Source organism: Phyllopteryx taeniolatus, chromosome 1, assembly GCF_024500385.1.
Source record: "Phyllopteryx taeniolatus isolate TA_2022b chromosome 1, UOR_Ptae_1.2, whole genome shotgun sequence".
In the NCBI taxonomy this organism is placed as follows: Eukaryota; Metazoa; Chordata; class Actinopteri; order Syngnathiformes; family Syngnathidae; genus Phyllopteryx; species Phyllopteryx taeniolatus.
Genome location: NC_084502.1, coordinates 1,337,496 through 1,351,576, shown reverse-complemented (window position 1 = coordinate 1,351,576; position 14,081 = coordinate 1,337,496). Strand labels below are relative to the sequence as shown.

Genomic DNA, 14,081 nt, shown 5'->3' with positions numbered 1-14,081 from the left:
CCCAATGAGCCTGTTCACCTGTGGGATGTTCCAAACACGTGTTTGATGAGCATTCCTCAACTTTCTCAGTCTTTTTGGCCACCTGTCCCAGCTTTTTTGGAACTTCTTGCAGCCATAAAATTCAAAGTGAATGATTATTTGCTAAAAACAATCAAGTTGATCAGTTTGAACATGAAATATGTTGTCTTTGTAGTGTATTCAATTAAATATAGGTCGAACATGATTTGCAAATCATTGTGTTCTGTATTTATTTGTTTAACGCAACGTCCCAACTTCATTGGAATTGGGGTTTTGTGTGTGTGTGTGTGTGTGTATATATATATATATATATATATATATAATCTCCATGAGAGAGCAGCACGCCCTCTTATCACTAGATCTTAAAGCCTTGACAGGAAACGTCTTCTATTATGAAACTACAAATTGTCCTTATCCTACCAAAGAAAATTATATCAATAAACTATTAATGACAACTGTAATTTTATTTTGGGAAAGTAAGGTTTTGATGGAAGAAATGAAATGAAACAGATTGGAAGAAGTCATAGCCTGATAAAGACAAAATTCATTTCCCTTTTGACTGGGATGTTATTAAAAATGAATTCAGTTGTCATTCTCACTGACACAAACAAACTGCAAAATCCTCAACCAAAACGCAAATTAGGTAGGATTGTCTTGCTTTTTTGGGAAGGACATCTAATTCAGTCTCATTTCAAATGACTTTAAAGAAAGAAAACTCAGTTTCTCCTGAGCTGGCAAACTTTGCTCGGTTGTTTACACATTTATTGGCCTACCTTTGAAACCGAAGGTAATATTTAACAGCAAAGTTCGATAGACTCACAACTCTGTGTCCACAATTAGCTGCCGCCGTATGACTGCTCTTGTGATTTTTGATTTTTTTTGTTCACCTATTTAAATTATGGTTAGTTAATTGACCGTACTTGCTTTTCTTTTAGTTGGCATTTTACATGCGCATTCACAGGTTTTTGCTCACTCAGGTCTCCATTGCCAAAGTGGTCCTCGGGGTTCTTGGACTGGTTGTTGTTGTTGTTCTGATCACAGTACCCACCGTGATTTATCTAAAAGGTAAGTCTTTTTTCACCATATTTTTCTTTTTTTTTGGAAGGGGGGGGGGGGGTTTCATCGTGAGAATGCGCCTATTTTTTCAAGGCTAAGAGCAGAACAGAAGGTAAATTTAAGTTAATGGTTAACATTTAAGTGTCCTCGGCTGTTATGAACTGTTTGCAACCTTTTAAAGCGTCTACCATGTCCTTCATTCTCTTTATGGTGGGTCTCATGATGTGAGGATCATCTGAAGCTCATAATGATGTTCAACGGTCATGTCAATGTGCCATTCTGCCGTCGTCTCAAATGTCACATTTTTCCAAATATGACATCTAAGTACCACCCTGCGGTGCAATCTATTAGTTGATACTGTTGAACAGTTTGACAATTTTTGACTATTTTGGGGAACATTCACTTATCTGGGCTGTCATATGAAGCAATATTGTCCAAATTGTTCACATATGTCATTAGATCAACATGGTATCATGTTGATCTAATGATACCATGTTGATCTAATGCCAGTGCAAACTATAGGCCGGTCCCAAGCCCGGATAAATGCAGAGGGTTGCGTCAGGGAGGGCATCCGACTTAAAACCTTGCCAAACAAATATGAGCATTCATCCAAAGAATTCCATACCGGATCGGTCGTTGCCCGGGTTAACAACGTCTGCCACCGGCGCCGTCAACCTGCAGGGCGCCGGTGGAAATTCAGCTACTGTGGGTCGAAGTCAAAGAAGAAGAAGAGGTGGAAAGCGGGTTCTTCGGCAGAAAGAAAAGAGGAAAGCACAGAGCCTAGAACTGAATGTGGGGACTATGACAGGAAAATCACGGGAGTTGGTTGACATGATGATTAGGAGAAAGGTTGATATATTGTGTGTGCAGGAGAGCAGGTGGAAAGGCAGTAAGGCTAGAAGTTTAGGGGCAGGGTTGAAATAATTTTACCATGGTGTAGATGGGAAGATAAATGGAGTCGGGGTTATTTTAAAGGAAGAGTTGGCTAAGAATGTCTTGGAGGTGAAAAGAGTATCAGATCGAGTGATGAGGCTGAAACTTGAAATTGAGGGTGTTATGTATAATGTGATTCGCGGTTATGCCCCACAGGTAAGATGTGACCTAGAGGTGAAAGAGAAATTCTGGAAGGAGCTAGACGAAGTAGTTCTGAGCATCGCAGACAGAGAGAGAGTCGTGATTGGTGCAGATTGTAATGGACATGTTGGTGAAGGAAATAGGGGTGATGAAGAAGTGATGGGGAAGTACGTCATCCAGGAAAGGAACTTGGAGGGACAGATGGTGGTAGACTTTGAAAAAAGGATGCAAATGGCTGTAGTGAACACTTTTTTCCAGAAGAGGCAGGAACATAGGGTGACCTACAAGAGCAGAGGTAGAAGTAGGCAGGTGTATTACATCTTGTGCAGACGATGTCATCTGAAGGAGGTTACCGACTGTAAGGTAGTGGTCGGGGAGAGTGTGGCTAGACAGCATAGGATGGTGGTGTGTAAGATGACCCTGGTGGTGGGGAGGAAGATTAGGAAGACAAAGGCAGAGAAGAGAACCATGTGGTGGAAGCTGAGACAGGACGAGTGTTGTGCAGCTTTTCGGGAAGAGGTGATACAGGCTCTCGGTGGACGGGAAGAGCTTCCAGAAGACTGGACCACTGCAGCCAAGGTGATCAGAGAAGCAGGCAGGAGAGTACTTGGTGTATCTTCTGGCAGGAAAGGAGAGAAGGAGACTTGATGGTGGAACCTCACAGTACAGGAAATCATACAAGGAAAAAGGTTAGCTCAGAAGAAGTGGGACACTGAGAGGACCGAGGAGAGGAAAGGAATACATTGAGATGCGACCCAGGGCAAAGGTAGAGGTGGCAAAGGCCAAACAAAAGGCATATGATGACATGTATGCCAGGTTGGACACTGAAGAAGGAGAAAAGGATCTATACAGGCTGGCCAGACAGAGGGATAGAGATGGGAAAGATGTGCAGCAGGTTAGGGTGATTAAGGATAGAGATGGAAATATGTTGACTGGTGCCAGTAGTTTGCTAGCTAGATGGAAAGAATACTTCGAGGAGTTGATGAATGAGGAAAATGAGAGAGAAGGGAGAGTAGAAGAGGCAATTGTGGTGGACCAGGAAGTGGCAATGATTATAAAGGCAGTTGGTCCTCATGACATTCCTGTGGAGGTATGGAAGCATCTAGGAGAGGTGGCTGTGGAGTTTTTGACCAGCTTGTTCAATAGAATTCTAGCAAGAAGATGCCTGAGGAATGGAGGAAAGTGTACTGGTGCCCATTTTTAAGAACAAGGGTGATCTGCAGAGCTGTGGGAACTATAGAGGAATAAAGTTGATGAGCCACACAATTAAGTCATGGGAAAGAGTAGTGGAGGCTAGACTCAGGACAGAAGTGAGTATTTGCGAGCAACAGTATGGTTTCTTGCCTAGAAAGAGTACCACAGATGCATTATTTGCCTTGAGGATGTTGATGGAAAAGTACAGAGAAGGTCAGAAGGAGCTACATTGTGTCTTTGTAGATCTAGAGAAAGCCTATGACAGAGTACCCAGAGAGGAACTGTGGTACTGCATGCGGGAGTCCGGAGTGGCAGAGAAGTATGTTAGAATAATACAGGACTTGTACGAGGGCAGCAGAACAGCGGTGAGGTGTGCTGTAGGTGTGACAGATGAATTTAAGGTGGAGGTGGGACTGCATCAGGGATCAGCCCTGAGCCCCTTCCTGGTTGCAGTGGTGATGGATAGGCTGACAGATGAGGTTAGACTGGAATCCCCGTGGACCATGATGTTTCCAGATGACATTGTGATCTGCAGTGAAAGCAGGGAGCAGGTGGAGGAACAGTTAGAAAGATGGAGGCATGCACTGGAAAGCAGAGGAATGAAGATTAGCCGAAGTAAGACAGAATGTACATGCATGAATGAGAGGGGTGGTGGGGGAAGAGTGAGGCTACATGGAGTAGAGATAGCAAGGGTGGAGGACTTGAAATACTTGGGGTCAACCATCCAGAGCAATGATGAGTGTGGTCAGGAAGTGAAGAAACGGGTCCAAGCAGGTTGGAACGGGTGGAGGAAGGTGTCAGGTGACAGAAGAGTCTCTACTAGCATGAAGGGCAAAGTTTATAAAACAGTGGTGAGGCCAGCCATGATGGACGGATTAGAGACACTGGCACTGAAGAGACAACAGGAAGCAGAGTTGGAGATGGCGGAAATGAAGATGTTGAGGTTCGCTCTCGGAGTGACCAGGTTGGATAAAATTAGAAATGAGTTCAAAAGAGGGACAGCCGAGGTTCGATGTTTTGGAGGCAAAGTTAGAGAGAGCAGACTTGGATGGTTTGGACACGTCCAGAGGAGAGAGAGTGAGTGTATTGGTAGAAGGATGATGAGGATGGAGCTGCCAGGCAAGAGAGCAAGAGGAAGACCAAAGAGAAGGTTGATGGATGTCGTGAGGGAAGACATGAGGGCAGTTGGTGTTCGAGAGGAGGAGGCAGGAGATAGGCTTACATGGAAAAGGATGACGCGCTGTGGCAACCCCTAAAGGGACAAGCCCAAAGGAAAAGAATCCATGAGTCTTGATTCATTCAAAATGTAATCGCCACTGGTTATGGATCACATTATTGGTGGAGAACATTTTGAAATGATATTTTGGTCTCATTTTATTTTTTTACATCACACAAACATCCATCCATCCATCCATTTTCTGAGCCACTTCTCCTCACTAGGGTCGCGGGCGTGCTGGAGCCTATCTCAGCTGTCATCGGGCAGGAGGCAGGGTACACTCTGAACTGGTTGCCAGCCAATCGCAGGGCACATACAAACAAACAACCATTCGCACTCGCAGTCACACCTACGGGCAATTTAGAGTCTCCAATTAATGCATGTTTTTGGGATGTGGGAGAAAACCGGAGTGCCCGGAGAAAACCCACGCAGGCACGGGGAGAACGTGCAAACTCCACACAGGCGGGTTGAACCCGGGTCCACAGCACTGTGAGGCTGACGCTCTAACCCGTCATCCACCGTGCCGATCACACAAACATGGCATTTCAAATGGGGTGTGTAGACCTTTTATATCCACTCTATATATGGGGACTGGCGCACCAATAAAACAAAAATAATAAACCAATTTCTCCTTCCTAACTTAGCTGTGGGCCAATTAAGTGCTGAAATGATTGTGACGTATCATCACATAAATCCGACACCCCTGCAATAATAAAGTTGTTCAAACAAAAGGCAATTTTCTTCAAGAACATGGTCCAACTATTGAGAGAATAAAGGCATCTTTTCCAGAGTAAAAAATGTCAATGTCAAAATTATATTAAAATCACGTTAAAAAAAGTCTTTATTTCGTCGTTAAAAGTTTAATTTTAATATCATAATATTAAGACTTTATCTAAATTAATTTGACTTAATTCTAGTCAGAGTATGACTTTTTATCCTTACTAAATGCATCTTTGTTCTTGTAAATATTACAACTTTTTCTTGAAAAACCATGGCTTTATTTTCATAACATAACCTTTTGTCTCTAAAAATATGAATTTGTTATCGTAACATAACATTACAATGTGTTTCATTGGTTTTATGATCATAAGGGGGTCATTGGAAAAAGTCCAAGTTGAGATCTCCCTGTTTTATATTCAATGAATCCGAGAAGAAGTTTTGATGATCCGGCGAATACAATCAGGGCGCAGTGTGCAACCTCCCGTTTTCTTGAATATTTCAGAGGAGCAGGATGGATCCACGGACAGGAAGTTTTTCACATTGGCGGACGTGTTCAACAGTGACCTCAAACCCAAATCTTACAGCATCAGATGGATCTCTGGTGAGTATCCGACATGTTGGAGGTTTAGCGCCAATCAATACAGAGCTTTTCAGTTTTCTAAATTGTTTTGTTTGTAATTGTAACGTCATTTCTTTTTGTAGATGACGAGTATCTGCAGCGTCGAGAAGGCTCCGTCTATCTCCATAATGTGACCACGGGACAGTCCTCCATGTTCTTAAGTGCAGACACATTTGTAAGCCATCGATCTTTGTCTTGACATCGTGGTAGAAAGCGTAACGCTTGAATTGAGACCGGTGGGGCTCCGGGTCATGCTGGAGCCTATTCCAGCTATCTTCGGGCGAGAAAATGGGCCTAACAGATCAGAACATTTGGTGAGAAAGTGTTATTTTGCCATTCAAACAGACCGAAAAAGGCGCTTCTGACTACCAGCTGTCTGCTGACCGCAGATATGTGGCACTTCTAAGTAACCGCCGCATGGTAAGACTCAGCTTTTGTTCTATGGGTCGGTATCACAAATATACCAAATCACCCCTTTTTACATAGTTTCAGTCTACAATAAGTTAGTTGATCAATTTACTAATTTTGATCATGTATATTCCATTTTCTTAATCATATTGAACATTTTGCATGTCCCCGAAATTGCTGTCCACCCTGTCATTATGGGCTAAGTGCGCCTTTAAGAAAGCGTCTGATGTTTTGGTTGACATTTACGACCAGCATTTTGTCTTTCTTCAATGGAGACTGAAACAGTGGCTGATTGTAGAATAAATATTTACACTTTTGTCATTTTCATCCTATTTTGAATGTAGTTGGATGTTGTCAAGCGTAACATGTCCACTCTGTCAGTGAAATCGCATTCAATGAAAACCTTTCGGAAATTCAAAATATATTTGTTAGACAGGACACAGCCAGCTTGCTAACTGAAATATGTTGCGAGGCAAAGGTCTACCGCTAAATGCTAACATTAGCCAAAATGTCCACCCCGTCAACAAGCTCACTGTTTGCATGCACATTGTCTATTTGCAGTGTGTGTTAGCTTGACCAGTATGCATTTATAACCGCATAAAATCTATTTAAGACAATAAATATGAAGTTCAATGGAAAGTCTCAAGTTTTGGGGGTTTGAAATGGGAATGTCTCAAAGGCACCTTGACTGATGTTTGTCTTTATTCCACTTGATGTTGACCATAAATCACAAGAGAACATTTCCTTTCCTGATAGGTGTGGCGGCATTCATTCACAGCGTCGTACTCTCTTTACGATCGCACTTTAAAGTAAGTACGCAGTTTTTTTTATTTTTATTGTAGGTAATTTTTCTTACTGGATTTTTCATCTCAGCAAGTTTGTAGAAGCTAACAAGCTACCTGAAGAAATCCAATACTTGGCTTGGGCGCCTGCAGGGAACAAACTGGTGAGTGCGACTGAATCAAGCTTCAACCGGTAATATCACATTTGGGGCGCATGATAGATTAATGAAACCTTGATCAGCCTTTCCCAAACACTTAATGTCAACTCTCAGCCAGAGATGGATTATTCAGCCTTCATAGACTATTTTCTTTCGGATTCCTAGGCCTTTGTTTGGAAAAATAACGTGTACATAAAGACCAGCCCAGATTCAGGGCTCCACCAAGTGACATTGGACGGCAAGGAGAATCAGATTTTAAATGGAATTCCTGATTGGGTGTATGAAGGTAAGTAAGAAGTAGTTAGAAATAAGTATAACCCTGGACCTAAGTCTTAATACCCTTCCATTGGAAGAAAGTAAAAAAACACATTTATCAAGTGTAAAACCTGGAACTGACAAAAGCAATAAAAAATCAATAATTCTTATTTAATTAAATAATAAAAACAGATCTGCGCAAAGGAGAGTCTCCCGGCAGCTTTGTACTATTATGGGACTATGATGAAGTGGCCTGATTGAAATCCTACTGAACATTTGCAGGAGGAGCTGAAAAATGTCATCTGGAGAAAACACCCTTCAAATCAGATCCAGCTGGAGCAGTTTGCCCACGAGGAGTTATACTTCTAATGATTATTGTTTTTGTCATTTTCAGGTTATTTCAATGACAATTTTACAGAAGGGTACTAACAATTTTGTCCAAGCGTGTATGACTTGGATTCAAAGCACACATTTTTGTTCCCCCCTACCAGAGGAGATGTTTTCATCCAATCAGGGCCTGTGGTGGTCCCCAGGAGGAAAATATGTGGCCTATGTCCAGTTCAATGATAGAGAGGTCCCCAATGTGGAGTTCTCCTGGTACGGGGATAGTCAGTATCCCAGTACTGTTTCTATCCCTTACCCAAAGGTGGGTACCCATCAATGAAAGCTTCACCCCTATCCAATGTTGGATAGCCACATAGTCGAAACACCTGAACCCTTACCCATATCCAAAGACGGGTACCCTGTCCATGGCTTTAACCCGAGTCGCGATTGAGTAATTCGTATTGTCCTCTCCAGGCAGGTTCCCCAAACCCAGTGGTGAAGCTGTTTGTTGTGGACACAGATAACACAACAATTATCACTGAAGTCCTCGTTCCGGAACCCTTCAGCTCACAGTAAGAGAACCCTTTGGGCTATTCAAGTTACATAACAGATGAGGATCACGGTTTGCCATCTGTGGCCAAATAGGGAGCACTACTTGGCCACAGTGACTTGGGGGACGGACCAGCGTCTTGCCATCCAGTGGCTACAGAGGCTCCAAACCCACCTCATCCTTCAGATCTACGACCTCCAGGACCTCACCTGGTTCCCAGTTGAGGTACAAAACAAGTGGTGTCATCTTTCATATGCTAGCAAGTCTTACTATACATACTTATAAATGATACTATACAGTGGTGGCTGGAGAACTCAACTCACTTGACAACAAGCAGCAATTTGGCAGATAGCAAACAAAACAAAGAATTACACGTATTGTAAGACAACCAAATAGCTTCACCTTAGGAAAGTCCCTTTACCTTCATGCTAAGAAACAATGCAAAACGCCAGAGACAGACTAACGCGTAGTATTGGTGTTGCGGTGTCTGAACCCTGAGAGCGACGGATATTTGAACACAAACGGTGGAGGAACACATTAAGACAGATTATAAAAATTTAGCATATATTTTTTTATCCTCTGTGAAGACTGACTAATATTACTGCAGCTTATACTGTGACGTTGTGACAACCATCTCCATGTTCAGCCACATATCTGTATTGTACTGCCCCCAGGTGGCCAAGGCAAGAACACCGAAAGGTCCATTGACTTGAAGAAAAAACGTAGCAAAAATGTTTAATTCTTTACATTTTACTGAAATATGTTGTTACGAGTATTTCGAGTTACGAGCGCGGTCCCACAACAAATTTAAAGTGGTAGTAAACTTATACTAATGGACTGTAGATGAAGAACTATTTATGTCAGAATTAAAACATATCTTCTGTCTTGCTTTTTGCAGCGTCTGGACGTGGAAAGCTCCTCTGGTTGGATTGGACGGGTAAAAATAAAACAATTACATACTGTAGTTACAAAACAGTGACCCAAATAATGTAAGCCAGTTTGTGCAATCCTAACATATTTTTTTCTGGCTAGTTTTCTCCATCAGATCCATTTTTTTCTGAAGATAAGATGAGTTATTACTTGTTGATGAGTGACTCCAAAGGCTACAAGCACATCCATCACGTGGTAGAGGTTGGCGGAGCAGACAAACTATCACGAAAGAATATATCATGGTATGTGTCAGAGTATGGGATTTTGGACTAAAATGTATGCCAACTTTTCCTTTGCAGGGCAACGCTACGCCGATTACCAAAGGAGAATGGGAAGTTGTTGCCATTCAGAAAGTAACTGCAGATAGTGTGTAAGTTCAACTTTTTAGATGGATGGAACGGTAGATTTCAAATAAGGTTGTTGTCGCTTTAACACTCATCATATATCACAGATATTACTCTAGCAACCAAGAGGGTGGAAAACCAGGAGGCAGGAACATTTATCGGTAACCCGTCTATTCCGTTGCAATGTATTTACTTTTAATTTGAACCTCATCCAACGTGTGCTTGTTTCAGATGGACCAAGGGGGAGGTCACGTGTCTAACTTGCAATTTAAGCAGTGACAACTGCCAGTATAATTCTGCTTATTTCAGCCACAATGCACGATTCTACCTCATGAGGTGCAATGGTCAGTTCTTCTTTTTGCATGTTAAATATCTTTTAAATGTTGGGTGACAGACATATCATCAAGTTGTTTATTTTTGATCAAAGGTCCTGGCATTCCGTACAGCTCTCTTATGGATAACAAGGGAGGCAAAGGTAAGAGCTACTAGCCTAATGGAGAAAGACAGAAAAAGGATTGTGTTGAATTTTCTTTCATCTTTTTCATCACTAGAGCTTCAACGCTTGGAGGATAACAGCAAATTCAGCCAACTGATATCCGACATCCAAATGCCCACCATGCGTCGCGGAACTGTCAAGATTGCTGGTTACAGTGAGTTCATTAAGCTAGCTATCCAATCGTTTGTATTCAGCGGCGGTTTCTGGCATGCACTTCAAAATACAATAAAATTGCTAGGGAAATGCTTTTCTATTGTATAATGGTGTCATATGTCATTGGCGGTTGTATGGGCAATTTGGAGGGGTCTTACACAGGGTGCCATTCAAGGTAGGACCGACAATGTTTGTCCTTTAATATGTAATAAGTGAGATATTTTAGGTTCATTGAATACCAAATGGCCCATAGGAGTGAATTTGTACAAGTCCTGTGATTGACAGGTGCAGAATGTTGTCTCATCATCTCTTGTTTTGTTATGAAGCATGTACTTTACTGATACATATTGCTGCACCACCGCAGACTTCTCTCGTCACGTTAACACCACTGGAGAGTTATTGCTAATATTACTGTGCAAAGCTTGTCCAAAATTTCAATCAATTTGGATTCAATCTCTATCTTGCTGTTCACGACAGAGCTCTGGTACCAGATGTTTTTGCCACCAGACTTTGATGAATCCAAGAAGTACCCCTTATTGATGGATGTGTAAGAGTACATCAGCAGCCTCTGGAAAAACTCGTAGGCAACAGACGTAGCGTTGAAGATTAAACCACTCATCAACCCTCCAGGTATGCTGGTCCCTGCAGCCAGAAGGTAGACTTTACCTACAGAGTGAGCTGGTCCACTTACCTGGCCAGCACAGAGAAAATCATCGTCGCCAGCTTTGATGGGAGAGGCAGTGGTTACCAAGGCGACAAGCTAATGCACGAAATCTATAAACGTCTCGGATCCTATGAGGTGGAAGATCAGATAACAGCAGCCAGGTAGGGAGGCTGAAGGGTTAACAACCATTTCTACTCCTTGTATGAGAAGGCCTTAACTAAATTTCCATTTTAGGGAATTAATCAAAATGGGATTTGTGGACAAAGATAGAGTTGCAATATGGGGATGGGTAAGTAGTCCAGTAGAAGACATTGTTTAAGCCACTTTGCACCTGATGGGACTTTTCGTTAGTCTTATGGCGGATATGTGGCTTCCATGGCCTTGGGATCCGGAAGTGGAGTCTTTAAATGTGGAATGGCAGTTGCTCCGGTCTCCAAATGGGAATATTATGGTATTTAAAATTTTATATATATATATATATATATAGATTGGCTGGCAACCAGTTCAGGGTGTACCCTGCCTCCTGCCCGATGACAGCTGGGATAGGCTCCAGCACGCCCGCGACCCTAGTGAGGAGAAGCGGCTCAGAAAATGGATGGATGGATATATATATATATATGCGGGGTTCAATCCCCGTCCCCGCCTGTGTGGAGTTTGCATGTTCTCCCCGTGCCTGCGTGGGTTTTCTCCGGGCACTCCGGTTTCCTCCCACATCCCAAAAACATGCATTCATTGGAGACTCTAAATTGCCCGTAGGCATGACTGTGAGTGCGAATGGTTGTTTGTTTCGATGTGCCCTGCGATTGGCTGGCAACCAGTTCGGGGTGAGGAGAAGCGGCTCAGAAAATGGATGGATGGATATATATATATTTTTTTTTTTTTTTTTTTTTTTTTTTTTTACAACATTCCCACTATTACAATATGTCAAATAACAACTGTCCACTTTGGGTTTTTTCCAGATTCCATCTACACCGAACGGTACATGACGAAGCCAATTGACAATCAAGTAGCCTACATTGTAAGTTTGCACACACCCTTCAGCTGTGCAGCTACGTGTTTCAATCGAATCCCATTCTGCGCAGAACTCAACAGTGACTGCACGGGCCAAAAACTTCCATGCCGTGCAGTATCTGCTGGTTCACGGAACAGCTGATGGTGAGTCACGCTATTCACGGTTATTTAATACAAAATAGTCAGCAGGGTGGCGTAATTCATAGCACATCTGCCTCACAGTCGAGGGTTTGTGGCTTCAAATTTCAGCTAAGGCTATCCTCTGTGGAATTTGGTTGTTGTTGTCATGCTTGTGAGTTTTCACTAGGTGCCATTTAAACGTGGGCTGCAATTGGCTAGCAACCAGTGCAGGTTGTACCCCTGTCTCTTGCTCAGTCAGCTGGGACAGGCTCCAGCTAGCTTACCCACGGCCCAAATGAGGACAAGCAGTACAGAAAACGGATGGATGATTTCAAGAACAAGATAAATTTGACTTGATTTTAAATATGTAACACTCGCGAGCCAAAGTCTGGAGGTCTCCCAGTTGGCTTTTTGTGGCTTTGATAGGGAGGCAAAAGGTGGAGAACCCAAGTGCAGGGAAGCAGATAGGCAAGGTAGGAGTGCAGGAGTCTCAAAAAGTTATTTAATTTCAGAAAAGGCAAACAAGGATCAGGACCAAACACTACATTCATTCGCCAAATCTAAACTCAGAGCAACAAGGAAACACATGGAAACAAAACACCCACCACTAGAAACATGACGGGACTAAGGAAACGTAACATCTGACGTCAATGCACCAACACCGACTGAAAGGAAGCAGGGAACTAAATACAAGCAAATTGACGAGACAACGAGGCACACCTGGACAAGACACGAGTGGGTGGAGGAAGCTGATCGGTAGACACAAGGGACAGGGCTGACGTGAACAGGAGGAAATGAAAAGACAACATTGACAAGGGACAACATTGACAAGGGACACGGGAAAAACATGACATGACATAAAACAAAAACTCAATCTCATCAAAAGAAAATCAACAAAAATGTGGATAATAACAAAAATACATGCATGGTAGGTTAACTGGTGACTTAATTGTCCATTGGTGTGAGTGTCAACGGTAGTGTTTATGTGCCCTGTGATTGACTGCTGACCAGTCGAGGATGTAGCCTGCCTCTTGGCCTAAAGTCAGCTGGGAAAGGCTCCAAAAGCACCTGCAACCCAAAACAATGCAGCTCTTCCACTAATGTAACAATGTAACAGTCGGATCAGGCGTGGCTTGATGCTGATCTTTTGTTACCATCTCAGACGCTACATTGGTGTAGCAACAGAGCTAACACAATACCCCACACAAAACTCAAAATAACAATACAAATGATGATGACAAATATGCCATTTGTGACTAAGAGGAATCGATAAGTGGAATCGGCAGGCAAGCAAACAAAACTCCTAGGAATCCAATAAACTGTGAACCGGTTTTCAAAAAGAACCAGTTTTCAATTCCCGTTGCTTGTTATATGGTTACTCTTTCTAGACAACGTGCATTTCCAGCAGGCAGCTGAGATCTCTGAAGCTCTGGTAAAGGAGCAGGTGGACTTTGAAGCAATGGTAAGCGAACTAAACTTGATGTTGATATGCAGCATGTCAAAATTAAATTATGAACATGTTGATGTTGTCCTTCAGTGGTACACAGACAAGAACCACGGGCTTTCTGGTTCTGCGTATCAGCACGTCTATACCCACATGAGTCACTTCCTACAGAGGTGCTTTGCATAAAGTTGACTGGATCAGCACTCTAGAACTCCTGCGGCTCACACAAAGCAGACTGCACATCACACGTTTACCTGTTTAAATGATGTACTGTCATTTAAATGGAGGCCGACATTGCAGCATTAATAGCAAAAAAAAAGTTAAAAACAGCACTCCACAACTATCTACCCAGTCAAAGAAACAATAACTAATTGTGTGACCTTAAAATCAATTGGATGCTAGACTAGTTTGTATTTATAATCTCTGATGTTGCCATGGTTGCCCAGATACCCACTTTAGTGGGCTATAATATTGGTGGACATTGTAATGTGATGTACAAATGAAATACAAAAATAAAGTCTTTATCTTTCTAATTGCTCAAAATG

At 42.5% G+C, this 14,081-nt stretch overlaps 1 protein-coding gene across 2 annotated transcripts; it reads left to right on the top strand.

Annotated features, from left to right (window-relative positions):
• Positions 1–766: 766 nt before the first annotated feature.
• Positions 767–14,069, top strand: LOC133483414 (dipeptidyl peptidase 4-like). Of its 2 annotated transcripts, XM_061784659.1 has the most exons (26): positions 768–919; positions 996–1,083; positions 5,781–5,879; positions 5,981–6,072; positions 6,243–6,317; positions 7,062–7,114; positions 7,179–7,251; positions 7,411–7,531; positions 7,992–8,146; positions 8,299–8,396; positions 8,470–8,599; positions 9,273–9,311; positions 9,407–9,505; positions 9,604–9,674; positions 9,756–9,809; positions 9,880–9,992; positions 10,076–10,123; positions 10,200–10,298; positions 10,775–10,844; positions 10,928–11,122; positions 11,196–11,250; positions 11,313–11,412; positions 11,921–11,979; positions 12,044–12,116; positions 13,481–13,554; positions 13,630–14,069. In XM_061784659.1, exons 1-26 carry the CDS (start codon positions 917–919, stop codon positions 13,720–13,722), a joined length of 2,229 nt encoding a protein of 742 aa, XP_061640643.1. In that variant the 5' UTR covers positions 768–916; the 3' UTR covers positions 13,723–14,069. The 2 variants fall into 2 exon arrangements, 1 of the variants encoding a protein (XP_061640643.1); XR_009790117.1 differs by lacking the exons at positions 11,313–11,412; positions 13,630–14,069 and having other exon boundaries at positions 767–919; positions 13,481–13,549.
• Positions 14,070–14,081: the final 12 nt, after the last annotated feature.